This window comes from Tachysurus vachellii, chromosome 4, assembly GCF_030014155.1.
Source record: "Tachysurus vachellii isolate PV-2020 chromosome 4, HZAU_Pvac_v1, whole genome shotgun sequence".
Taxonomy (NCBI): Eukaryota; Metazoa; Chordata; class Actinopteri; order Siluriformes; family Bagridae; genus Tachysurus; species Tachysurus vachellii.
In genome coordinates, this window is record NC_083463.1 from 21,041,119 (window position 1) to 21,067,715 (window position 26,597).

General features: G+C 41.5%; 2 protein-coding genes across 2 annotated transcripts; one reads left to right on the forward strand and one right to left on the reverse strand.

Moving 5' to 3' along the window:
* Nucleotides 1–422: 422 nt before the first annotated feature.
* Nucleotides 423–3,457, forward strand: si:ch211-161c3.6 (high mobility group AT-hook 2b). The gene is made up of 6 exons (XM_060867130.1): nt 423–554; nt 1,798–1,944; nt 2,021–2,104; nt 2,211–2,255; nt 2,418–2,450; nt 2,802–3,457. Exons 2-6 carry the CDS (start codon nt 1,837–1,839, stop codon nt 2,850–2,852), a joined length of 321 nt encoding a protein of 106 aa, XP_060723113.1. The 5' UTR covers nt 423–554; nt 1,798–1,836; the 3' UTR covers nt 2,853–3,457.
* Nucleotides 3,458–4,826: 1,369 nt separating this feature from the next.
* On the reverse strand, nt 4,827–26,549 carry si:ch211-161c3.5 (uncharacterized protein C3orf18). Its single transcript, XM_060867131.1, has 5 exons — nt 26,184–26,549; nt 9,351–9,721; nt 9,211–9,236; nt 9,002–9,128; nt 4,827–6,925 (listed from the first exon to the last, which is right to left on the reverse strand). The coding sequence occupies exons 2-5, from the start codon at nt 9,645–9,647 to the stop codon at nt 6,845–6,847; spliced, it is 531 nt and encodes a 176-aa protein (XP_060723114.1). The 5' UTR covers nt 9,648–9,721; nt 26,184–26,549; the 3' UTR covers nt 4,827–6,844.
* Between the last annotated feature and the right edge of the window lie 48 nt (nt 26,550–26,597).

The following is a 26,597-nucleotide window of genomic DNA, read 5'->3' on the forward strand; positions in this document are numbered from 1 at the left end:
AACCAGTCAGATATCATTTTTATTCACTGCTCCGCATCACAAACATTACTCTTTTTTTGTTAAACACTGCAGCTTAAATAACAAATAGAAAAATAAATGAGTCAAATTTGCAGGCATAACATTAATCTGGTGAATTAAATAATTGTGTGTGTGTGTGCATGTGTGTGTTTGGTGTCTGAATGACTGAGACAAAGAGATTAATTACCAGTAACATACAGCAACAGTTCCTTCTTGTGGACAGTGACTCATTAGTTATGGTTTTGTCAAAGTAGGAAACGGGCAGAAAGTTACGTTGCGATGTACCTGATCATAGCAACATGTGAAATTACACTCTAGAAAGCCAATTGGCAAGAAATGAAAGTCTGCTTTGACTAAGGGTATTTCTGTTGCTACGGTTGCATTATAGACGTTGAAAGCTTTACAGTGAAGTTCCAGGTGGGCGGTGTTTCTCCTTCTACCTCGGTTCATAGACAGGTATCAGATCACTGAGTACCACACAAGATATTACAGCGACTTTATGGGGAACAAGAACTAGCGGTAGACCTTCATCAGTGGTAAATCTATATCTCATATAATTATATAATTAAAAATAGACAGGTGGTGATTAGTTGTGTTAAAAATATATACAGTTATTCTATATACAGTTTACTCCATTTTCAATGTGCTACTGTGCGGTTTACATTTAAATGAACTTTATATATTTCTAATTGTATAGAAATTAGCTACTCTGCCTTGGTAGCACTTGCTTTTACTAAATAATTTTATTTAACAAACGCATTCTTTTATGAATGTAAATTCAAATTAAATTCAAATTCAAATTTATTTGTATAGCGCATTTAACAATGGATATTGTCTCAATATTGTAGCTTCACAGAACATAAACATAAAACAAGTTAATATAAAGATTAATATAAATTTAAAATTCAAGATTAATATTAGATTTATATTTAAATGTGTTTGTATCTATCCAATGAGCAAGCCTGAGGTGACTGAGGCGAGGAATGTGTGTGTGGGTATGTGTGTGAGATTGTGTGTGAGATTGTGTGTGAGACTGTGTGTGAGACTGTGTGTGTGTGTGTGTGTGTGTGTGTGTGTGTGTGTGAGAGAGAGAGAGAGAGAGAGAGAGAGAGAGAGAGATTTTTAAAAAAGAGTATCCAAAACAGCAGCACACAGCACAAAAAAGTATTTACCATTTCTGTCACTTCTTATGAAGTTAAATGGTCATTTTGCCATATAAATGATTAATATGCTTCATGGTCAATGACAATTATAATATTCTACCAAAATTGCAGTTTGTTGATTAATTTTTTACCAGGTCATTTTAGCTATTGTTGTTTGTCATATTCAACCCTCATCCAGCAGATCACAGTGAACACAGTGAGCAAATTCTACACTTAGGTTTTAACTGAACTGTGGATTTCACAGTGCAACTACATGTGAGCTGTTTGCAGTTTATATATATATATAATATATATATTTATATAAGGTACATGACTGTGTAAAGGATAAATTAATGAAAAACAATTTTAATTATATATCATGTTTCAGTGATGTCAATTTGAAGAACTTAATGTAGACTAATAACAAATTCAGTGACACAGTTCCCACATTGTTTGCACCCGTGAAAAACTCTAAACTCTGCAGTCTAACAATCTAAATGCCAATTTAACTCCTGGGCATATGGTTAGGTTTGTGTCTTAGGTGTGTATTTTCAGAGATTATGAAGATGTTCTATGTTCTAAGGTCTTTTGTCACCTATTCAACCTGATGAAATAGCATCCACTTATACTTCACCAGAGCAGAGTGTGTGTGGAGTCTGTGTGAGGTCTGGTCAGGATGGAAGAAGAGATGCATGGAGCTGCAGCTGAACCGGCTGCTACACCAGCAACTGACGCTCCAGAGGTACCACGCCGAGGCCGAGGCAGACCACGCAAACCACAGCAGGTACTATGACATCCCATAAACACCCTTGACACTGAATCAAGTTTAACACTGAACTGAAAATCATCTGATCTTTCAGGATCCTGTTGAACCTCCTGCTCCCAAAAGGCCACGTGGAAGACCCAAAGGGAGTAAGAACAAGACTGCTCGGACTACACTCAAAGTAAGAAAGACTGAACCATTCTACTAAATCATTCCACTAAAAGGCTGTCAGTAAAGCAAATAGTTTCTCTAGATATTTTTGCTCATTTATTTATTATTTATTTAAGGAGCCACCAAAAGAAAAGAGACCTCGAGGCCGACCAAGGAAATGGGTCAGCATTACATACTCATAGATAACTAAAAATTGTATATTTTTATATATTGTCTAAATATTTAATTACAAGTTCACCCAAAGGGTACACAACATTTATTATACTTTACAGTACAGTTACATATGTTGACATATAATTTGCATGCCCTCTTTTTATTTACAGCCTCAAAAACCAATGCAGCAAAAAGAGCAAGAGGTGAGAGAGATAATTTACAGAAATAATAACTGCACATCGTTTCACCTTCCAGGAAACATCTAGCTTTAAAACACGAGTTGATAAGAACACTGAGTTAATAATGATTCCTCACATACTGAAATTCTGTTATGAGTTAAAAGTGTTCAAAAACTCCCCCTTTTACTCATAGGCATGCATGCAGTAGACTTCAACAGGAGTCAGATGAGTCAGTTGTTTTAAGGGAAACTGAACACGGCCGTTATCCTCTTTTCTTAGTTTCCTGTTCCCAACTGTCGCAGTGCTCAGTGTCACCGAAACATATGGTTCCTTCTCACGCACACTCAAATGTATGTTTTTTTTTTCTACCCTTAGCTCGAGGAAGAAGAGGACCAGCCGCACCTGCCATCGCCACACGACAACTGAGGCTCTGAGGCGCCATCATTTGAGCTGTGTGCAATAGGCTGCCTTTAAACAGTTCTATCCAGCATTCTCACAAAGGTGTGCTATCAATTACTTGACAAAAAAGATACACAAATTCACAAAGCACAGATGCAAAAAAATAAATAAATAAAAGATACAACTACATGTGCACATGACAAGGTGATTTGAGGTTTGGATTGTAAACTGGATTTGGGACTCCCATCCATCTGTCTATACATCTTAGGTTTTCTACATCTCGTATTTGAAAGAAAACAACGTCCTACAGGTGCTTTCAGTATGACTTGAAAAACACTTTTACTTATCTTATAGTACAGTATATCTGATCTTGTACTAAATGAGTCACTACTGTACCTTTTCGTGTAATTAATGCAACACCGGCTATTTTAATTTTTTTCCACATTTACGTTTATTCATTTGGCTGACATTTATACTAAGCAGCTTACAATACAGATACAACTGAGCGGTTGATGAATATGGGTCTTGTTTAAGGACAAAACTTGGCAGTGCCAAGTGTTTAGACTCCTAGGTCAAAGCCTTTGCCAATGAGACACCACTTGTCCACATAAGTCCACTAATAATAATAATAATAATAATAATAATAATAATTATTATTATTATTATTATTATTATTATTTTTATTATTATTATTATCGTCGTCGCTGTCATCGTCATCATCATCATCATCATTATTAAATTTGAAAAAAAAAAAGTCTGTTTATAATATCAAATAAATTACTTCAAATAAGTTTCAAAAGCAGGGTTAAAGATGGAAAAAGAAAAAAAAAAGGGAAAAAAGGGTGCTTGCTGTGTGTTTACCACCAAAGTACTGTTTTCAATGATGCACTAAATAATTGTCAGTATGCCTCAGTTGATAAATACATTTTCTTTATTGTTGATTTCTCTAATTGGGCAATATCTAGAATACTATACTTTATTATGCCTTTTACTTGATAATTGTATTGTTTTTTGTATTTGGATTGTTTATTTACAATATGTATATTGTCTTATTTCTCTCTTGAATCATCCATGTTGTTACATTAGTTCATCTTCTGTAATTGCTTTGTCTTGATCAGAAATGCAATGGATCCAGAGCCTCACCTGATTATACATAATAATTTTATAAGAAATAAGAAATTGCCGGATTTCATTGAAGCACATTTGCCTTGCCCCTCTGAGGTTGTCTGTTTGATTACCACAATTGCCATGTGTCTGTGTGGAGTTTGTATGTTCTCCTTGTGCTTCAGGGGTTACCTCTGGGTATTCCGGTTTCCTATCCCAGTCTAAAAGATATGTGTTGTAGGCTGATTGGCATCACAAAATTGCCCATGCTTTTTTTTTGCCACAAGTGTCTTCTGCCTTGTGTCCAGAGTCCCCTAGGATGGTCTCCAGGTTCCCTGTGACCCTGTGTAATATAAGTGCTACAGACAATAGATGGATGGATGAGAAATTAGGTCAATGAGAACTGAAGACTTTATATTTTACCTCAGTTTTATGCATCACCTCATTAATTATATAGCTTCTACTATCCATGCATCAGAAAGATATCTTGAGCTGTTGTATTATTGTGAACCTCAGTTAACAGGATAAGTGCATAATGCTGCATGTGTTTATCTGCAGTTGAGTCAATTGATCTTTCACACACACACACACACACACACACACACACACACACAAACAAACAAACAATTAAAATAGCAATGCCTCAGGAACTCTTCTAAACGGCGACTTCTATTAATTTACCTCGGTTTAAAGCATCTTGAGAGTCCTTGTTGCTAAAATAGTGAACAAAGGAGCCTTGAAACAAGTTAATGCATTATATTGTGCTGTATTGTGACCTTGTCATGAAAAAAAAGTGAATGAATGAAGGAATATCCCAGTAAACCATGGAATTGTGATTTTATAAAACATTTCAATAAGTTGAATAAAAAAAGATCAAATGTTCATGAACAGTCCACATGCATTTATTTGCTTTTATTTATAGTCATGTTAATCACAGGTCACACACATTACAAACGTTTTGTAATTCTGCTGGTTTTGAAGAGTGTAGAACACTGCTACAGACAATTAGTCCATAGTAGCGCATGTACACACGCACACACACAAGAGTACTTATACAGACGTACATAACATATAAATGACTTTTCTCTTTTTCCCTCGAGAGAATTTTCTAAAAACTGTTTGAAACTAACTATTACACTCCTTGTTGTGCAAGAAAGTAAGCAAACACAGCACCCACACTCTGGAGTAAGAGAAGGAAGGAAGCACATTTCAGGGCAAGTGCAAAAGAATGTACTAGAAACATGAAAATAATGCCCCATAATTTCCATTCATTTTAAACTCCTTCTGAAGACAAACATTGCCTATACTGTACGTATGTAACTACATAGATGGGATTGATTGGTAAACTATTATGATAGTTAACATGTTACTCTTAGTGGATCTTTGATTGTTTGATTTTTTTTTTATTCACCCTGGTTTAAACATGGCCATGAACTGATGTTACGGTTACTTTGAAAATCATTTTGGTCTGTGTCTGTAGCACTGACGCAGTTTTGAAGATGGTCATGAGGAACCTTTACTGTAAAAAATAGATCTCAGTGATGCTTCGTTTCAGGTTAAATAACCTTACTCCCTTTGTTATAATCGAGATCTTGTATATAATAGGAATTGCCTCTCTTTCTATAAATATAGTTCGAAAGTGTACATTTGAGATCTGGGTATGGTTGAGGCAAAAGAACATTTTTGTATAGTGTAGAGCACCTGAGAAAAACAAGATGATGCAAACAGCAGAGAAATAAGAAGTAAAAAGTTCGGGAAGCTGTGGTTTGCGCTATGGTATTCCCAACTACTTCTACTCTATTTTTACACACTTGAAGAAAGAATGTCCCCTAATTGTAATGAAAATGAGCCTTGCAATTATGGAGAGAAGATTTCATGGTTAATCATTAAACCTTACACATCACCTGTACTTCTAACAACTGCTGGTGTAACCATAAAAACTGCACTGTGCTTATTCCATTAAAATGATTGAAAATATGCTTTCATATACCATCCTTTCAAAAATACAGCTTGTGCATTTGCAGACAAAAAAATATTTAGAATCCCACTACCCAACATCACCCAAAGGTTTTCTTCAGTAATTCTTGCAGCCAATAGCAAGAACTGCAGCCATTTTTTTAATGGAAAACTACTTGAATTGGTGAAAGTGAAGGCACAGGATTCTTCTTTTAAACTAATTCCAGTAAAGACTCATGGCTCATCCTGGATGCATGAGAGCCGAAGAGGCTTTGAGTGAATGTGTGTTGTGATGACATCTTGGCCCGAATCTACAGAAAATCTGCTGGAAATTTGAAAAATTGCAAAGCTCCTCTGAATAGCAATATAATTTTGCAATAATGTCTGTGAAAGTCCTGTCGGGACCATGTACTGCTGCTTCGTTACCATGTCCATTGTTAGACATAATAACATTACCATAGACTTTACAAAAGCTAGACAAATAAAATCAAGCTAAACTGAATTTATATATAACTGGAGCATTTGAATTGTGTGCTGTAGTGATTGTGTACATGTGGAATCTAAAAGTGCATGCAAATACTATTTCTGAACAAAGATTAAAAGCAACTACTAGTACACTTCGAAAAGCACATATGTAAACATACATTTTATGTATCTGTAATAACTGGATATAATGTTAAACATGGTCTGAAACAATCGACTTAAAAAAGGTCAACGGAAAGAAATTAAATAGGATTTCCTATAAACTGTACAGAAATGGCATTTCCTTTTTAATACAGCAAATGTAACGTAACCTTGCCAGACTCCTAGACATAGTTTGGAACTTCCTTTATAGTCTACAAACAATTGCTAACTTTGATTCCAGCCAAGTGTAAACATATGGAGCTGGAACATTTCTGTTGTCTCCATGATGTCCTTGGAGGTTTTCTGAAATCTTTATTTATGTTGCAGGAGTGACATCATACATTCATAGCATCGGCAACGTCCGTAAAGACCAGTCGACTTGCTACCTGAGCGCCACCCTGACCCGCTGTTAAAGTCTGAAAATGACAGAGAAGAGTGCAGTGCAAGCTTGAGCTTGTTGCGGTTACACAAAATAACACTGCCGTGAAAGAAACGATTGGGGTCACGGAAACGTAATTGCACACTGGAAGATCAAATAGCCATAAAAAAATAAAATGACAATTTCTGGAATGTAACAAACCAGAAAACCAGTGGAATTGGTTTGGTGTGTAGAGAAGAGGAACGTTTTTTTCATACGACCCTTAAGGCATGTTCTTTGATGTTGCGCGTACAATTGTTTCTAGATTTTTCTTCAGTTGAAATATAAATTAACTGATATAGATGAAAAAAGAAGAGGCTTTTAATTTGTAGAAGACCATCTCAGCTGTGAAGCATGGGGTTGGCAGCATCATTATGTAGGGGTGTTTTGGGAAAGTGACTGGTGCACATCAGAAAATACATGGCATCAAAAAGGGACTGTCTGGGAATACTAAAGCAACACCTCGAGACATCAGCCTGAAAGTTAATACTTGATAGTAACAGAGACATTCAGCAAGACAATGTACTTAAGCATACCTCCAAAGGTGTAACAAAACTGTTTAAGATAAGATAACTGTTTTGCTTAACTGTTTAAGATGAGCAAAAAGTGGAACTCAGAGTCTATGAGCAAAGAAAAGCGAGAAGCGTGTGAACAGCCACCTCAAGCATTTGCAATTAAAAGGCAATGGTATCAAATGCCACCCACTAAGATCTGATAAAAGTAAACAAAAGCTAATATAAATCTGTCTCTTAGTATTTTGAAATGACTTTTATGAAAAAGATATTTCCCCAAATGACTTCCCCAAAACATGTAAAGAGACATGAAATGTTTGAAAAATGAGTTTGCATGTCTTTTGCGAGGAATATAAAAGCCTATGGCCATAACCATAAGTAAAAATTTTAAGTTATTAGTAATAATACCGTATTTTCCGGACTATAAACCGCAACTTTTTTCCCACGCTTTGAACCTTGCGGCTTAAACAATGACGTGGCTAATATATGGATTTTTCCAACTTTCAAATTTTTTTTTTCAAAAGAATACATCCTGTGACATGCTCAGTTTTATGGCAGCATGAAGCTTTCATTGGATCAATGAAACTGCCGAACGGGTTAAAGTTAGATTCTCCGATGTTTGAGAAATGCTTTCAGAAAACTGAGTCGGGACCACAAACTAAAAATCAAAACAAACGTGTAGCCAATGAGCAGAAAGGGGCGGGGCTTGTCAATATGCGGCGGAGAGAGTGTTCAGTGCGCATGTGTGACATTAGCAGAAAGCGGTTTTAACACTGACATGGAGGATAAAAACAAACAAAGAAAGCGAAGAAAGGCTTACAATAAGGCAAGAAGTAGGACCCGTGTTAATATAGGATCAGCTTTCCAGCGCTGGAGAGAACTGAAGGAGCGGGAAGTTGGCCGCATATTCACAGATTGGAGTTTCCCGAGTCAATAACTCCTGAGCTAAACGCTGTTACTAGCAAAACGCGGTTGTAGCTGCCTCTCTACATTACTACGATAGAAAAGAGGTGTTATTTGTGTAGTAACAGCATTTAGCTCAGTAGTTATTGACTCGGGAAACTCGAATCTGTGAATATGCGGCCAACTTCCCGCTCCTTCAGTTCTCTCCAGCGTTGGAAAGCTGATCCTATATTAACACGGTCCTACTCAGTTTTCTGAAGAATTTCTTAAACATCAGCGACCCTACCTTTAGGGTCGCTGACACAGAAGGAGATGACTTCAGTGGTTTCAGTGCACAGGAGGAGGAAGATTGCAACCAATGACTTTCTTGGTAGGCTACTGTTTACTGCTAATTTTTTATTTGTTTCATTAAAGCCTATTTATTTTTGTTACAAGCCGTGTTTCGTTAAAGCCTATTTATTTTTGTTACAAGCCGTGTTTCGTTAAAGCCTGTGTAAAGTTAATTTGTTTCAATGTACCTGTAGGGACCTGCGGCTTATAGACATGTGCGGCTTATTTATGTTCAAAATAATAATTTTTTTAAAATTCAGTGGGTGCGGCTTATATTCAGGTGCGCTCAATAGTCCGGAAATTATGGTAGATAATTATGCTATACTCACTTTGGAATTTGGTCCTGCCGGGCTGCCATCTCGGCCGTGGTCCAGAAGTTCCTGTTCCAGGTCATCCTGCTCCTCGGCTGGGTCAAAGTTATACATGGGCATCAGCTGGTGTCTTAACTTCTCCAATCTACACCAAGAAAAGTTTATCAGTGTAATGTTTCAAAATCCTGAAAATAGTGATGTGGTCCAGTGATGTAGTGTTTTCTCACCTTTTCTTTTTCCTTATGTACAGCATCTTTGAACAGAAACAGGTAGAGAAGAAGGTCATTCATTTTAGCAGTTACAAAGCAAATCTCAGTTCAGGAGGACTACAATCACCCAAACGTTTAGCCAAGCATAATATCCTCACCACAACAACAGCCAGCCCGACAATACTGATTATGCCAAAGGGCATGAGGACCATGCCTATGCCAGCACCATCCACCGATGCAATAGGGAGCTGTGTAGAGTTGAAGCCGGTTTCATTGGCTGGTACAGTAATGGTGGAGAATGTGGCTCTATAGGTTGCATTGTCCTGCACTGTCTTGCTCTCCACTGAACTGATGATGACAGGGTTGGAAAGAGTAGGAACAAATGTACGAACGGAAACTGGGGTATACTCTAAGGATGAACTGAAGAAATTAGGTTTGACAGTTGTCAGAGACATGGCCCTGGGATGGAGAAGCTGGTGGTGATGGAGATGATCGTTTGGGTCACTCCTCAGCCATTACACTCACCATCCTGCAAAACATTGTCTTCATCAAATAACAATACTGTACATCACACACAACTTTGGCTTCTACTCAATTCCATTGATTACAGAAATTTTACTAAACTATCACTACCTCAGAGCAAAATCCTAAGGTTAATAGAAGATTAAAAACTATTTTTATGCTGACTCAGATTCAGTACTAACACACTAATAAATCCAACCTTGAAGAACAATTTAACGAAATACACTATTATGGTCTTAATGAAAAAAATGTCATTGAACAAACTGTGTGTGTCTGTGCATACTCTAAAAACACTCTGTGGTTATGGATGCTTAAGAATATGTGATAGCAATGGCAAGAGCAGAGCTTCCTTCCACATCACAGCCGTTAGGATGTGTGTGTGGACGCGGGGGCTGGATGCTGGGGCAGGAAAGAGGTTTGAGACTTAAAATAGAGAAGTGAAGATGCTGTAGACACGAGACCAGGGTTGGTGTGAATGAAGGTTTGAATCTCTCTAACCGCATGCTGCTTTTCCTGCTTTTCATTCACATCTTCTTGCTAAATTCCCCTGATGCATACACCTCTCAATGTATTAAGCACTGAGGTTTAGTTTCCCCAGAGAGTATTTACTGAGAATGCTTAAATAAATACAGACTACATCATAAAAACATTATATGCTTAATACTTAATTCATTCATATGGTTTGCAGAAGCAGAATTTGATGTGTGCCCCTCAAAAAATCTTTGTTATCCTAGACATTTAAGCTTGTATATGCAATTATTTATGGTACTCTTATGACAGATTTTCTTAGCAGAAAACATTTGCTTATGAATTAGGCTCGGGTTAGAGTTACAGTTTCAATTACACCTGAGTTACAAATAGAGTTATTAGAGAATTAGAGAATGATGGTTGACGTAAGGTTTTTGTATTAGTTTGTATTTAGTTTACACCAAATTAACGTACACCACATTTTTTCACTTCAAGACTATAAGGTAGAAGGTAGAAACTTTTATCTCGGCTTTTTTTGGCAAAATGTATGCTAGAAATATGGCATGAATTTCAATATACATACAAAATTTTATATTTTATACATCAACACTGTTGAACTTGAGTTGACACTGCTTTATTGCTAAAGATCATAAATTCACAAAAATATGCAGAATGAAACTTGTAATTGAAATGAAACTTAACATCAGTTTAACCCCTGAGTTTGACTACGATAATAATACATGTAAGCGTTAGTGTGTATGCTAGGATATGTAGTTGAACTGACTGATCAGTCACACTGTGTTAAAATAGGTGTATGTTTTCACCTCTCTGCATGGTTAAACTCCCCTTGCCCCCCTCCCTTAGGCAGCTGGGCAGCACTGGGCGTTGTGACAGGATGTGGGTATTAGGTATAAGGGTGAGAAAGAAAGAGTGCCAGCACCAGCGGTGATGCTGTACCAAGGAAAGAGAGTACACAGAAACAAGGCCCACGAAAGGAACATGTGTTTCGTAAGACAGTGTCAGTCAGATCTACCTGCACCCAGCCTTTGTGTCTGTTTTTCTTTTACAGTCTTGTTTTTTTCTCATGAAAGCGTTCTCTTTCTCTTATCTTTCTCTGGTTAGAGAGCTGTGCATGTGGAGGGTAACTGCCAGTATGTTACATGGTACACACTAAAGTCAAACAAACTCCCACATATGTAAATATCATCTTGAGTAAAATGAAGACTAATGGCTTTTCTGTGTAAAGCAACTCTATACATGTGTTTAGTTTGTGTTCTTGGTGGGCAAGCTACAAAACAAAGCAGATATGGAAAAAAAAGAAAAACACACTTGAGTGTAAACTACTATGATCCCACAGTGTCCTCCAAAGTGTTATAGCGTTTTCCTGACACAACTATTTTATATGAGGCTGTTTAAGGCTGTTGGAGTTAACACTGATTCATTTACTGTAAGTAAGAGTTTTAGGTGCTTGAGTAATTATATTTAATTTATGAATAAATCTCTGTGCATCTTGTTGGTTTTCTCAGGGGAAAACATTCAGGTACACAAAACATTTTAAACCAACTTAAGGTATCTGTTTGGACCAGTGATTCTGTTTGTAGGCTCAACATGCAATAAAAATACATTTAATAGATAGTGTAACAGACCTAATCTGTGAGTTGGAGTACATGTTGATGTTATACTGGGCATTGTGATTTGTGTGTGTAATACATTTTTCCCCTCGGGGCTCGCCGTAGAAGGCGTGTGGGCATGCGCACAAGAGGGCAGTGTTCTCGGGAAGTTTTTGGTATGGCGGACCACGTTGGATAATAATAAAAAGGAAACATGTTGATGATCAAGCGATGAGCCTCCGCTTCTTATTTATTTTAGTGACACTTCAGTATAGGCGAACCCGATGTTAAACGCTCGGTTACACTGGTGGCAGCGGTTTTGTTTTGTGGGAGTGTTCGCGTGGTACAGTGTGGCGACGCATGTTTTATTAGTTAGCTTAGCTTTCAAAGTTTTAGTGAGTTAGGGTGCGCGAGTTCATACCACAGAGAACATCATGTGGTGTAAGGAAGAGTTCGGTGTTTATCCGAGACGTGAACAAAGCAGCAGACACGTTAGGATCGAGTTACCGTCGCCGTTTTCCGGTGATGAAAAGCAGAGTTTTTTGTGCTGGGCGCGTCAGTTCGAGGTCGCGGTCAGAGCGCTCATGGAGGATGATGGCGCTGCATCCTACAATTATGAACTGGCGAGGATTCTACCGACACGTTTGTCCAGTGCGGCGTTTCTGCTGTGGGACAGCCTCCCTGGTGCTGTTCAGTCGGATTACACAGCTGTTAAAGATAAACTCAAAGAGGCATTCGGGCAAAGACAGTTTATGGATCGCTTCAGAGCCAGCCTTTCAGCTCGGCCCAGAGCTCCGCGGGAAAGTTTGGAAGTGTATGCGGCTGAGATTAGCAGGCTCGTCGATGACGCCTTTCCGGAATATGGAGAGAGAGCTCAGAGGGAGGAAAAATTTCGTCGTTTCTTGGCTGGCCTGGATCCGGTGCTCAGAACTAAATGTCATGAGCAAGGAGCTACGGATTTGGAGGAGGCCGTCATAATTGCGGGTCGGTGTGAAAATGCCCGAGATGTGATAAAGACCGATTATATGGCTGTGAATGCCGCTCATAGCGATGGTGACGAAGGGGCAGTGGCTGCTATTCAGTCTGGGAGAGACAATGTTGGACTGTACAGAGCAGTGGAAAGATTGGCAGACGAAATGAGGGACATGAGGGTAGAATTGAGACGTTTAGGGGATGAAAACCAGAAACTCAATGCCAAAGTAAATTCTAAAACGGTGGAGGACTGGCACTGGGGCCGCTCTCAATCTAATGGAATATGTCAGTGCTGCTGTGGGGGCCGTGGATGCCAGTCACGGAGGGGTCGTTCACCTGAGAGACAGTGGGTCAAACACAGCGACAAGTATAGGTCAGGCACGGATTATGGCGATGTTAATGACTCGTACTCTGCACGGTACCCTCCTAGACGCAGTCCAAGTCCTAGTCCACGCAGACGGAACAGCTATGAGGATGACTCACGTAAGCGTGGAGTACGTTTTATCTCTCCTAGTGCAGGGGAACGACATAGTGGGCCGGGAAACGGACTGTAGCTGATGTTACGGCCCGAACACCAGCTATGTTGATTGAGGGCTCTCAAATTTACAATACTACTGGCAGTAACTCTATTTTCAAAGACTCTGATGAAGCCACTAACACTGAACTAGGCCTGATGGTGTCATATGTGAGGGGAGTAATTGAAGGCATGGAGGTTCAAATTTTAGTAGACTCTGGTTCCAGTGTGTCTCTCATTAGTGCTGATTTTCGCATGTCCATCCCAGCACTGCGCAATCGTCCACTGAAGAGGGATTATGTAGCTGCTCGTGCCGTGAATGGACAGATGCTGGATACATTGGGCACTATAACATTGACATTTCAACTGGGCACGGAGTCATGGCAACACATATTTCATGTGGTGAGAGAAACCACTCAGACGGTGCTGTTGGGGTGGGACTTTCTGTTGAAGAATCATGCTTTACTGGACCTCAACCGGGCCAGGTTACAATTGTGGGGCAGTTCTGTTCCTCTCCTTACCAGCAAAGACTTTGTTCCCTTATGCTGCAATGTGTCCCTGGCAACCGCAATTTCCTTACCTCCCCTCAGTGAGTCAGTGGTACCTGTTAGAGTTTCTTCACCTTATGTGGCTCAAATGTTTAAGGACTTCGATGGCTATTTGGAGCCTAATGTGGCAGATTCGTCCAATTTGGTGGTGGCTCATACAGTAACCTCGGTTAAAAATGGACTAACGAAAGCTCGGATTCTAAATCCTACAGGACAGGACATTTCATTAAAACAAGGTGTGCACCTGGGCGAGTTTTACTCTGTGGATGGCGCTGATATTCAGTTGCTTCTGGCTCCGGTCGATGTAGCTGCAACATCAACAATGGGAGTGACACCCCCGGTATCACTGGATGAGTCACCAATGTCGGAGTTGGAAAAAATGGCACTTTCTGAATTGCTGCTAAAATACAATGACATCTTTAGCTCCTCCGGGGAAAATTCAGGGAAATGCAAACTGATCAAACATCACATTAGAACAGGCGAGCAGGCTCCTATCAAACAGCGCCCATATCGTGTGTCCCCTGAGAAGCGTATGGAAATAGAGAGACAAGTGGCGGGTCTGCTGGCAGATGGTGTAATTGAGGAGAGCTGCAGCCCCTGGGCATCACCAGTGGTGTTAGTTAAAAAGAAATGTGGCGCCTGGCGTTTCTGTGTTGACTACAGACGCTTAAATAGTGTGACTGTGAAAGACTCTCACCCTCTACCTCGTGTAGATGATACACTGGATGCGTTAGCAGGCGCGGTGTGGTTCAGTACTTTGGATTTTTCTAATGGGTACTGGCAGGTGGAGGTTGCTGAGGAGGACAGAGAAAAAACAGCATTTACGACCGGACAGGGACTCTATCAGTGGCGGTCCATGCCAATGGGCCTCTCAAACTCTCCTGCTACATTCCAACGTTTGATGGAATTAGTCCTCAGGGGGCTCCCATGGCACGTCTGCATGGTATATTTGGATGATATTCTGATTTACAACAAAACGTTTAACGAACACTTGTCGAGCTTACAGGAAGTGTTTTCAAGAATTCAGTCTGCCGGCCTGAAATTAAATCCGAAAAAGTGCCACCTCGCGAGGGATCATGTGGTTTTTCTGGGTCATGTTATTTCTCAGAAAGGACTCCAGCCTGATCCCAGGAACACGGAGAAGGTTCGGGACTGGCCAGTTCCCCAATCCCCATCTGAAGTCAGAGCGTTTGTGGGACTTTGTTCATATTACAGACGCTTTGTCAGAGACTTTTCGAAATATGCCGCTCCACTGAACCAGCTTGTTGGTAAGAATGTGCCCTTTGTGTGGTCTACTGAATGTGACAAATCTTTTAATTTCCTGAAAAATGTGTTGTCATCTGAGCCTATAGTGATTCTGCCTGACTTCAACGTGCCGTTTAAAATTCACACAGATGCATCCAATCTGGCTGTCGGTGCTGTGCTCGCCCAGGATAGAGACGGCTTGGAGCATGTTGTCGCCTATGCCAGCCGGGCATTGAACTCCACACAGAGGCGGTGGTCCACTTTCGACCGGGAGCTGTGGGCCATTGTGTGGGCGGTAAGAGAATTCAGGCATTACATTGGACTGTCTTCGTTTACCATTATCACAGACCATTAGGCCCCTGTTGGCTTTGCGACGTATGTCTATTGAAAACGACCCAACAGGAAGGAGGGGACGATGGATAATGGAACTCGATCCACTGAATTGGATCATCATTCACAAGGAAGGGAGTCGTCACAAGAATGCAGACGCTCTATCTCGTCGCCCGGTAGCAGCCGACCAGGTTGGCGCGGAGTCCAATGATGATGGGATGGCAGAAGTCAATGTGGTGAGTTCAGGTCAACCGAGTAGTGACAATTTATGTCCCTTTAAAGTTGTTGATTCTGCAAAGGAGGATACTGCTGTGCACCTATCTGACATTCCTGATTTAGATACGATTTCCATGAACGCGCTATCTTTCAATACACGGGACATTAGGGCCTCGCAACAGGCCGATCCTGACATCAGAACTGTTTTGGATTGGGCGGAGCAGTCACAGAAGCCTGCTAGGAGACAGTTACAAGGTGCCTCTCAGTGCTTAAAAAAACTTTGGACTGAGTTCAATCGCCTCTCAATTATTGATGGACTGTTGTGCCGCTCTGTCATCTGTTCACTCACCGGTGATGCTATATTACAAATTGTTGTACCCGCCGCTATGATTCCTGATATACTTTTACAGCTGCATGGGGCCCCAGCCTCCGCCCACTTCTCTTCTGAGCGTGTGTGGGAACAGGCAAGGAAATTCTGTTACTGGCCTTCCATGTACAGGGACATCAGAGCATGGTGTGAGCAGTGCAGAGCATGTCAGACACGTCGGGGTCCTGTTCCGTCCCACAGAGCACCTATGGGAGGTTCCCAGACTGTCCGTCCTTTTGAGAGAGTGGCTATGGACATTCTAGAGCTGCCGGTGACCACTAAAGGCAATCGGTATGTGTTAGTTGTTGAGGATTATTTCACGAAATTTGTCAATTTGTATGCATTACCTAACCAGACTGCACTAACTGTTGCACACTGCCTGTTTGAGGATTACATTTTGACGCATGGTGTTCCGGAGACTTTGCATTCAGACCAGGGCCGCCAGTTCGAGGCGGAGGTAATCCAGAGCCTCTGCCAGTGGCTAAGCATTAAAAAGACAGGCACCACTCCCTACCACCCGAAGTCGGATGGTATGGTTGAGCGCTTTAACAGGACACTGACTGACCAGTTGGCTAAGACACTGCTAGCCCATGGAGGAGAATGGGATGAGTATGTGAAACATGTTGCTTTCGCTTACAACACGTCACCTCACTCCGGCACTCATTTTACACCGTACTTTTTGACCCATGGCCGGGAGGCGCGGGTGCCTGCCGACGTACTATTACCATCTCGGGCACTTGCCCCCAACATGACAGGATCCCATACTGATTTTGTTCATTCATTGCGAGAAAAACTGGACTCTGCTTTCAGCAGGGCGCGCATGCATAGTGAGGCTGCTCATGAACGTCAGAAAATGTATCATGATCAAGGAGTGCGTCACCAACCTTACACTGTGGGTGCTTTGGTGTGGCTTAACAATCCTGTTGAAAGTCGCATGAAGCTGGCGCCCCGTTGGAAGGGACCTTATAAAGTCGTGCAGGTCATGGGCTCGTGTGGTGAACGGGGCTTGACTTATCGGATTGTCAATCCTCTGGACTCTGATGAGAGGGCGCAGGTTGTGCATTACGACAGGATACGGCCTTATACATTGCCTATTCCTTCTCTGACGCGGAACCAGACGTGGCCTAATGCGTTTAACTCCTTCCCCAAATCATCCTCCCCGGTGGTGTATATGCCGGGTAGACAGGAGTGTGTTCTCCCTCAGAGTGACCTGAGTGCTCTGCCTGAAGAGCACTGTGTGGACAGACAGCCAGAACCAAATGTGAGCCGAGCAGGGAGGGTTTTGAAACCTCCGGGTCATTTCAAGCATTTTGTTCTGTATTAATATCACTGGTAGTACTGTTATAGTGGTATAGTGGTGCTATGCTCCTGGTTTGCGATTGTTTGGGGGTTTGCTCAATGTGCTGTACTGTTTGAAGAGTGCTTGAAAGTGATGCAAAGTTAACGTATGGAACTGTGCCTTGCAATATGCTCCTTATGCACTTTATCACAGCAGTGTTTTGTTTATGTATAATGTTTATTGTTCATTGGTGTAAACGGGGACGTTTATTTTGTCAGGGGGGGACGTATGTAACAGACCTAATCTGTGAGTTGGAGTACATGTTGATGTTATACTGGGCATTGTGATTTATGTGTGTAATACATTTTTCCCCTCGGGGCTCGCCGTAGAAGGCGTGTGGGCATGCGCACAAGAGGGCAGTGTTCTCGGGAAGTTTTTGGTATGGCGGACCACGTTGGATAATAATAAAAAGGAAACATGTTGATGATCAAGCGATGAGCCTCCGCTTCTTATTTATTTTAGTGACACTTCAGTATAGGCGAACCCGATGTTAAACGCTCGGTTACAATAGCTTTGATTATCATTAAAACAATATTCCAATTCCCTGACGATCAGACTTTCAAATTCATAATGTAGACAGTTTTGCAGATTTAACTTTACTATGCACAGACTACAGGCAACTGACAGCATCAAGACTCCCAATGATGTAAGGATTGTGGTTACCTATATCTACCATAATGGTATATTACACTACCCTGAACATAGTCTGTGTTGATTTTTGTACTTTCTCCCTGCATTGTATATTCTCTGGTTTCATCCTCAGCCCTGAAAATGTCCTTAGGTGGACTAGGTTAAATTGTGCATACAGTAAGTGTGAATGAAAGTGTGAATGTGTTTGTGCATGGTATTCTGTGACTGACTGACAATCCTTTCAAGTGTGTATTCTCATCTTGCACAGTGTGTTCTCAAGGTAGAATCTGAATTCACCGTGACCCTGACTAAGATAGAGCGTTGGTAAATCCACACCAATAATGAAGTTATCCAAGCATGTACTGTACATTGTTTATAACCACAGTCGTGGTCAATTTAACATGCAATCTATTTTAAATTATTTTATTGTGACAATTCTTAGATATAAACACACAAAACGCTTTTCAGTGCACTGCGGTTGAGAATATAATTAGGGCCTGAGAACCGAATGGTGCGAAGCCCTATTGTTTTTCCTCGGGAGTATTATTAGGGCCTGAGCACCGAATGGTGCGAAGCCCTATTGTTTTTCCTCGGGAGTATTATTTTTTTTTTTTTTTTTTTTTTTTTTTTTTTTTTTTTTACCACACATTGGCCAATTGGGGTCCCTTAACATGCTCGAAAACTCTTGAAATTTGGCACACACGTCAGAGTCGCGCGACACTAGGATTGGACAAAGGTTGGAATACGGGCGTGGCAGGGGGGCTCTGTAGCGCCCCCTGTAATGCAAAAACAAACATTGGTGCACAGATCGGGCAATTATGTACGCACATGTACGAGAGTTGGTACGCATATAGATCTCATCGACCCGAACAACTTTCGCGCTCTAAACTATGAGCTCCGCCCAACAGGAAGTCGGCCATTTTGGATTGTTTTATAAGTGCATGCGGTGAACTTTTAAATACTCCTCCTAGGGAATTCATGCGATTGACATCAAACGTTGTGAACATGATGCCGAGACATTGCACTTGCTAAATTGCGAAGGGATTTTTGATATCTCGAACGGTGCTGCCATGGCGAGGCGACAAAGTTATGGCGAATTCAGAGAAACAGGAAGTGTCTAATATCTAAAGCAAAAAATGTCTTATTGGGATGACACGCGGTGTGTATGTTCGGCCAAGGATTCCGATCGCATCGATGTGCTTATTGTGAATCTCGGACATAGCGCCACCAACAGGCGCCAGGAAGTGTGTCAGTCACAACAGTTGCATGTGGTGAACTTTTAAATACTCCTCCTAGGGAATTCATGCGATTGACACCAAAAGTGGTGAACATGATGCCAAGACATTGCACTTGCTAAATTGCGAAGGGATTTTTGATATCTCGAACGGTGCTGCCATGGCGAGGCGACAAAGTTATGGCGAATTCAGAGAAACAGAAAGTGTCTAATATCTAAAGCAAAAAATGTCTTATTGGGAAGACACGCGGTGTTTATGTTCGGCCAAGGATTCCGATCGCATCGATATGCCTGTTGTGAATCTCGGACATAGCGCCACCAACAGGCACCAGGAAGTGTGTCAGTCACAAAGGTGGATTTTTTCACAGTTGCATGCAATGGACTTTTATATACTCCTCCTAGGGAATTCATGCGATTGACATCAAACGTGGTGAACATGATGCCGAGACATTGCACTTGCTAAATTGCGAAGGGATTTTTGATATCTCGAACGGTGCTGCCATGGCGAGGCGACAAAGTTATGGCGAATTCAGAGAAACAGAAAGCGTCTAATATCTAAAGCAAAAAATGTCTTATTGTGATGACACGCGGTGTGTATGTTCGGCCAAGGATTCCGATCGCATCTATGTGCTTATTGTGAGTCCCGGGTATAGCGCCACCAACAGGCCCCAGGAAGTGTGTCAGTCACAAAGGTGGATTTTTTGTCAGCTTCATGCGGTAAACTTTTAAATACTCCTCCTAGGGGATTCATGCAATTGAGACCAGACTTGGCCACCATGACGCAGAGATATTGCAGATGCGAAATTGCGAACGGATTTTTGATATCTCAAACACTGTTGCCATGGCATCGTGTCAAAGTTTACTTTTATTTCAGGCATATTTAAGGCTTTTGGCGTGCTTGTATTAACTTGAAATTTGACACATACATCACATTTGTCGGCTGTTAAGTGTGGACAAAAAGGTCAGACAAAGGTGTGTCTCTTAAGTGGCTCACTAGCGCCCCCATTTCTCTATAATGTGGGGCTTCATTTACCTACAGTCCCCAAATGGGTCAGTAACAACATAAAATAGTCCACTGATATTTACCCACTTGATGCACTTGCCCACCGTGCATTGTTTTCTGGAAGGCAGCGTATAGCGATGAACAAATGTGCGAAGGCCCGTCATCGCTGCTTGCAGCTATATTTATTAGGGCCTGAGCACCGAATGGTGCGAAGCCCTATTGTTTTTCCTCGGGAGTATTATTTTTTTTTTTTTTTTTTTTTTTTTTTTTTTTTTTTCCCACACATTGGCCAATTGGGGTCCCTTAACATGCTCGAAAACTCTTGAAATTTGGCACACACGTCAGAGTCGCGCGACACTAGGATTGGACAAAGGTTGGAATACGGGCGTGGCAGGGGGGCTCTGTAGCGCCCCCTGTAATGCAAAAACAAACATTGGTGCACAGATCGGGCAATTATGTACGCACATGTACGAGAGTTGGTACGCATATAGATCTCATCGACCCGAACAACTTTCGCGCTCTAAACTATGAGCTCCGCCCAACAGGAAGTCGGCCATTTTGGATTGTTTTATAAGTGCATGCGGTGAACTTTTAAATACTCCTCCTAGGGAATTCATGCGATTGACATCAAACGTTGTGAACATGATGCCAAGACATTGCACTTGCTAAATTGCGAAGGGATTTTTGATATCTCGAACGGTGCTGCCATGGCGAGGCGACAAAATTATGGCGAATTCAGAGAAACAGGAAGTGTCTAATATCTAAAGCAAAAAATGTCTTATTGGGATGACACGCGGTGTGTATGTTCGGCCAAGGATTCCGATCGCATCGATGTGCCTATTGTGAATCTCGGACATAGCGCCACCAACAGGCGCCAGGAAGTGTGTCAGTCACAACAGTTGCATGTGGTGAACTTTTAAATACTCCTCCTAGGGAATTCATGCGATTGACACCAAAAGTGGTGAACATGATACCGAGACATTGCACTTGCTAAATTGCGAAGGGATTTTTGATATCTCGAACGGTGCTGCCATGGCGAGGCGACAAAGTTATGGCGAATTCAGAGAAACAGAAAGTGTCTAATATCTAAAGCAAAAAATGTCTTATTGTGATGACACGCGGTGTGTATGTTCGGCCAAGGATTCCGATCGCATCGATGTGCTTATTGTGAGTCCCGGGTATAGCGCCACCAACAGGCCCCAGGAAGTGTGTCAGTCACAAAGGTGGATTTTTTCACAGTTGCATGCAATGAACTTTTAAATACTCCTCCTAGAGGATTCATGCGATTGACACCAAAAGTGGTGAACATGATGCCGAGACATTGCACTTGCTAAATTGCGAAGTGAGTTTCGATATCTCGAACGGTGCTGCCATGGCGAGGCGACAAAATTATGGCGAATTCAGAGAAACAGAAAGTGTCTAATATCTAAAGCAAAAAATGTCTTATTGGGATGACACGCGGTGTGTATGTTCGGCCAAGGATTCCGATCGCATCGATGTGCCTATTGTGAATCTCGGACATAGCGCCACCAACAGGCGCCAGGAAGTGTGTCAGTCACAACAGTTGCATGTGGTGAACTTTTAAATACTCCTCCTAGGGAATTCATGCGATTGACACCAAAAGTGGTGAACATGATGCCAAGACATTGCACTTGCTAAATTGCGAAGGGATTTTTGATATCTCGAACGGTGCTGCCATGGCGAGGCGACAAAGTTATGGCGAATTCAGAGAAACAGAAAGTGTCTAATATCTAAAGCAAAAAATGTCTTATTGTGATGACACGCGGTGTGTATGTTCGGCCAAGGATTCCGATCGCATCGATGTGCTTATTGTGAGTCCCGGGTATAGCGCCACCAACAGGCCCCAGGAAGTGTGTCAGTCACAAAGGTGGATTTTTTGTCAGCTTCATGCGGTAAACTTTTAAATACTCCTCCTAGGGGATTCATGCAATTGAGACCAGACTTGGCCACCATGACGCAGAGATATTGCAGATGCGAAATTGCGAACGGATTTTTGATATCTCAAACACTGTTGCCATGGCATCGTGTCAAAGTTTACTTTTATTTCAGGCATATTTAAGGCTTTTGGCGTGCTTGTATTAACTTGAAATTTGACACATACATCACATTTGTCGGCTGTTAAGTGTGGACAAAAAGGTCAGATAAAGGTGTGTCTCTTAAGTGGCTCACTAGCGCCCCCATTTCTCTATAATGTGGGGTTTCATTTATTTTTTTTTTCCCACACATTGGCCAATTGGGGTCCCTTAACATGCTCGAAAACTCTTGAAATTTTGAACACATGTCAGAGTCGCGCGACACTAGGATTGGACAAAGGATGGAATACGGGTGTGGCAGGGGGGCTCTGTAGCGCCCCCTGTAATGCAAAAACAAACATTGGTGCACAGATCGGGCAATTATGTACGCACATGTACGAGAGTTGGTACGCATATAGATCTCATCGACCCGAACAACTTTCGCGCTCTAAACTATGAGCTCCGCCCAACAGGAAGTCGGCCATTTTGGATTGTTTTATAAGTGCATGCGGTGAACTTTTAAATACTCCTCCTAGGGAATTCATGCGATTGACATCAAACGTTGTGAACATGATGCCAAGACATTGCACTTGCTAAATTGCGAAGGGATTTTTGATATCTCGAACGGTGCTGCCATGGCGAGGCGACAAAGTTATGGCGAATTCAGAGAAACAGGAAGTGTCTAATATCTAAAGCAAAAAATGTCTTATTGGGATGACACGCGGTGTGTATGTTCGGCCAAGGATTCCGATCGCATCGATGTGCTTATTGTGAATCTCGGACATAGCGCCACCAACAGGCGCCAGGAAGTGTGTCAGTCACAACAGTTGCATGTGGTGAACTTTTAAATACTCCTCCTAGGGAATTCATGCGATTGACACCAAAAGTGGTGAACATGATGCCAAGACATTGCACTTGCTAAATTGCGAAGGGATTTTTGATATCTCGAACGGTGCTGCCATGGCGAGGCGACAAAGTTATGGCGAATTCAGAGAAACAGAAAGTGTCTAATATCTAAAGCAAAAAATGTCTTATTGTGATGACACGCGGTGTGTATGTTCGGCCAAGGATTCCGATCGCATCTATGTGCTTATTGTGAGTCCCAGGTATAGCGCCACCAACAGGCCCCAGGAAGTGTGTCAGTCACAAAGGTGGATTTTTTGTCAGCTTCATGCGGTAAACTTTTAAATACTCCTCCTAGGGGATTCATGCAATTGAGACCAGACTTGGCCACCATGACGCAGAGATATTGCAGATGCGAAATTGCGAACGGATTTTTGATATCTCAAACACTGTTGCCATGGCATCGTGTCAAAGTTTACTTTTATTTCAGGCATATTTAAGGCTTTTGGCGTGCTTGTATTAACTTGAAATTTGACACATACATCACATTTGTCGGCTGTTAAGTGTGGACAAAAAGGTCAGACAAAGGTGTGTCTCTTAAGTGGCTCACTAGCGCCCCCATTTCTCTATAATGTGGGGTTTCATTTACCTACAGTCCCCAAATGGGTCAGTAACAACATAAAATAGTCCACTGATATTTACCCACTTGATGCACTTGCCCACCGTGCATTGTTTTCTGGAAGGCACCGTATAGCGATGAACAAATGTGCGAAGGCCCGTCATCGCTGCTTGCAGCTATATTTTATTTTTTTTTTTCCCACACATTGGCCAATTGGGGTCCCTTAACATGCTCGAAAACTCTTGAAATTTGGCAAACACGTCAGAGTCGTGCGACACTAGGATTGGACAAAAAGGCTGGAATACAGGTGTGGCAGGGTGGCTCTGTAGCGCCCCCTGTAATGCAAAAACAAACATTGGTGCACAGATCGGGCAATTATGTACGCACATGTACGAGAGTTGGTACGCATATAGATCTCATCGACCCGAACAACTTTCGCGCTCTAAACTATGCGCTCCGCCCAACAGGAAGTCGGCCATTTTGGATTGTTTTATAAGTGCATACGGTGAACTTTTAAATACTCCTCCTAGGGAATTCATGCGATTGACATCAAACGTTGTGAACATGATGCCGAGACATTGCACTTGCTAAATTGTGAAGGGATTTTTGATATCTCGAACGGTGCTGCCATGGCGAGGCGACGAAGTTATGGCGAATTCAGAGAAACAGGAAGTGTCTAATATCTAAAGCAAAAAATGTCTTATTGGGATGAAACGCGGTGTGTATGTTCGGCCAAGGATTCCGATCGCATCGATGTGCCTATTGTGGATCTCGGACATAGCGCCACCAACAGGCACCAGGAAGTGTGTCAGTCACAACAGTTGCATGCGGAGAACTTTTAAATACTCCTCCTAGGGAATTCATGCGATTGACATCAAACGTGGTGAACATGATGCCGAGACATTGCACTTGCTAAATTGCGAAGGGATTTTTGATATCTCGAACGGTGCTGCCATGGTGAGGCAACAAAGTTATGGCTAATTCAGAGAAACAGAAAGTGTCTAATATCTAAAGCAAAAAATGTCTTATTGTGATGAGACGCGGTGTGTATGTTCGGCCAAGGATTCCGATCGCATCGATGTGCTTATTGTGAGTCCCGGGTATAGCGCCACCAACAGGCCCCAGGAAGTGTGTCAGTCACAAAGGTGGATTTTGTCAGCTGCATGCGGTAAACTTTTAAATACTCCTCCTAGGGGATTCATGCAATTGAGACCAGACTTGGCCACCATGACGCAGAGATATTGCAGATGCGAAATTGGGAACGGATTTTTGATATCTCAAACACTGTTGCCATGGCATCGTGTCAAAGTTTACTTTTATTTCAGGCATATTTAAGGCTTTTGGCGTGCTTAGATTAACTTGAAATTTGACACATACATCACATTTGTCGGCTGTTAAGTGTGGACAAAAAGGTCAGACAAAGGTGTGTCTCTTAAGTGGCTCACTAGCGCCCCCATTTGTCTAAAATGTGGGGTTTCATTTACCTACAGTCCCCAAATGGGTCAGTAACAACATAAAATAGTCCACTGATATTTACCCACTTGATGCACTTGCCCACCGTGCATTGTTTTCTGGAAGGCACCGTATAGCGATGAACAAACGTGCGAAGGCCCGTCATCGCTGCTTGCAGCTATATTTTTAAATTGCTTTCACAGAAAAGATGGTCAATTTTGTCTTTTATTAGCAAAACTCTATCCAGCTTACTAAGTGATGTATATTTACATCCTCAAAATAGAGCACTGTACAGCCAATGTTATAGGTTTAAAAAGCTAATATGTCTATACACTGATTGAAATACAGTATTTAAACACATCACAGGTAGGAGTTTCTAGGTAAAAAGGCATTTTCTTTGATTTGTACTAAGTTTGGGTTACAACAATAGTCAAATGCAGTGTTAGCCCTTTCTTCATCTCTTCTTAAAGAGAGAAATTCAGCAGTGTTTTAGTTCTCAGCATCCAAAGCTTCAACTTTCACGCTAATACAACTGTGCTCTATCAAAATCATCATGTATGTCATCTCATACATTACTGACTAGTTACACAATTCTGCTGAAAATCCTCAGAAATTTGTGTATATGAGTTATTAGGTGGTTATTTCGACATTGTGTGTTCAATTAATTTTGGCTGGTGTGGAATTAAACATTTTTGCCTTACTGAAAGATAGAACTGAGCAGTATACATACTTATGTACATAATTATCATTTGAATATTACTGTCTGCTGTGTCTGTGTCTGTGTGTGTGTGTGTGTGTACCAGGATGATGATGATGCTTAATGAAGAACATGTGAAGCTTTCAGCCAATCACGGCTTCCAGGCCTGATAAAGCGTCTCATCTCGACCAATCAGCGATTATCACAGGACAAAGATAGTCACGCTAGAACGTAGTGTCTAAATGTCTCAGTCATATGATACACGTTCACCAGCCAATACATCAGTGCTAGGATGGAACAGCCATTACACATAAACAACCGTGTTATATTATTAAGAGTACACACTCACCTTAACATGAGGTACAGTAGAGAGGAAGATTAAATGACAACAGCACTGAAAGTGAGAAAAAGTGGATTGTCTTCCTTCTCGGTTTCGCCAGGGAAAAAGTGCTCAGCGAAGCTATAATAATTTAATATAAAACAGCTTTTGATCAGAAACAACCACTTTATCCCTAATTATCCTCTACTCAACACCGCCTGGTGTTTTCCTCGTTGTTCTACCTGTAATTCCTCTATTCCTGAATAAACATAAACCGTCATATGGATGCTACAAGCCTTGACTACAGGCTACGTCTGATAACGTATACTACCACACTACAAAGTATGTAAAACTAGTGCGCTACATATGCTGACCAACTGTTGTACACACACTGCTTAGTATGTTAGTAGGCGGTTTGATCTTCAGCTGCTAGTCCCACCCTTT

Bases quoted from the DNA above. Each gene is read 5' to 3' on its own strand.
- si:ch211-161c3.6 (XM_060867130.1), top strand. From the start codon at position 1,837: ATGGAAGAAGAGATGCATGGAGCTGCAGCTGAACCGGCTGCTACACCA. The intron at 1,945-2,020 runs GTACTATGACAT...CTGATCTTTCAG, and splicing joins GACCACGCAAACCACAGCAG to GATCCTGTTGAACCTCCTGC. The intron at 2,256-2,417 runs GTCAGCATTACA...TTTTATTTACAG, and splicing joins GAGGCCGACCAAGGAAATGG to CCTCAAAAACCAATGCAGCA.
- si:ch211-161c3.5 (XM_060867131.1), bottom strand. From the start codon at position 9,647: ATGTCTCTGACAACTGTCAAACCTAATTTCTTCAGTTCATCCTTAGAG. The intron at 9,237-9,350 runs GTGAGGATATTA...TTCTGTTCAAAG, and splicing joins TCGGGCTGGCTGTTGTTGTG to ATGCTGTACATAAGGAAAAA. The intron at 6,926-9,001 runs GTGAGTATAGCA...TGTCATTTTCAG, and splicing joins CGGCAGGACCAAATTCCAAA to ACTTTAACAGCGGGTCAGGG.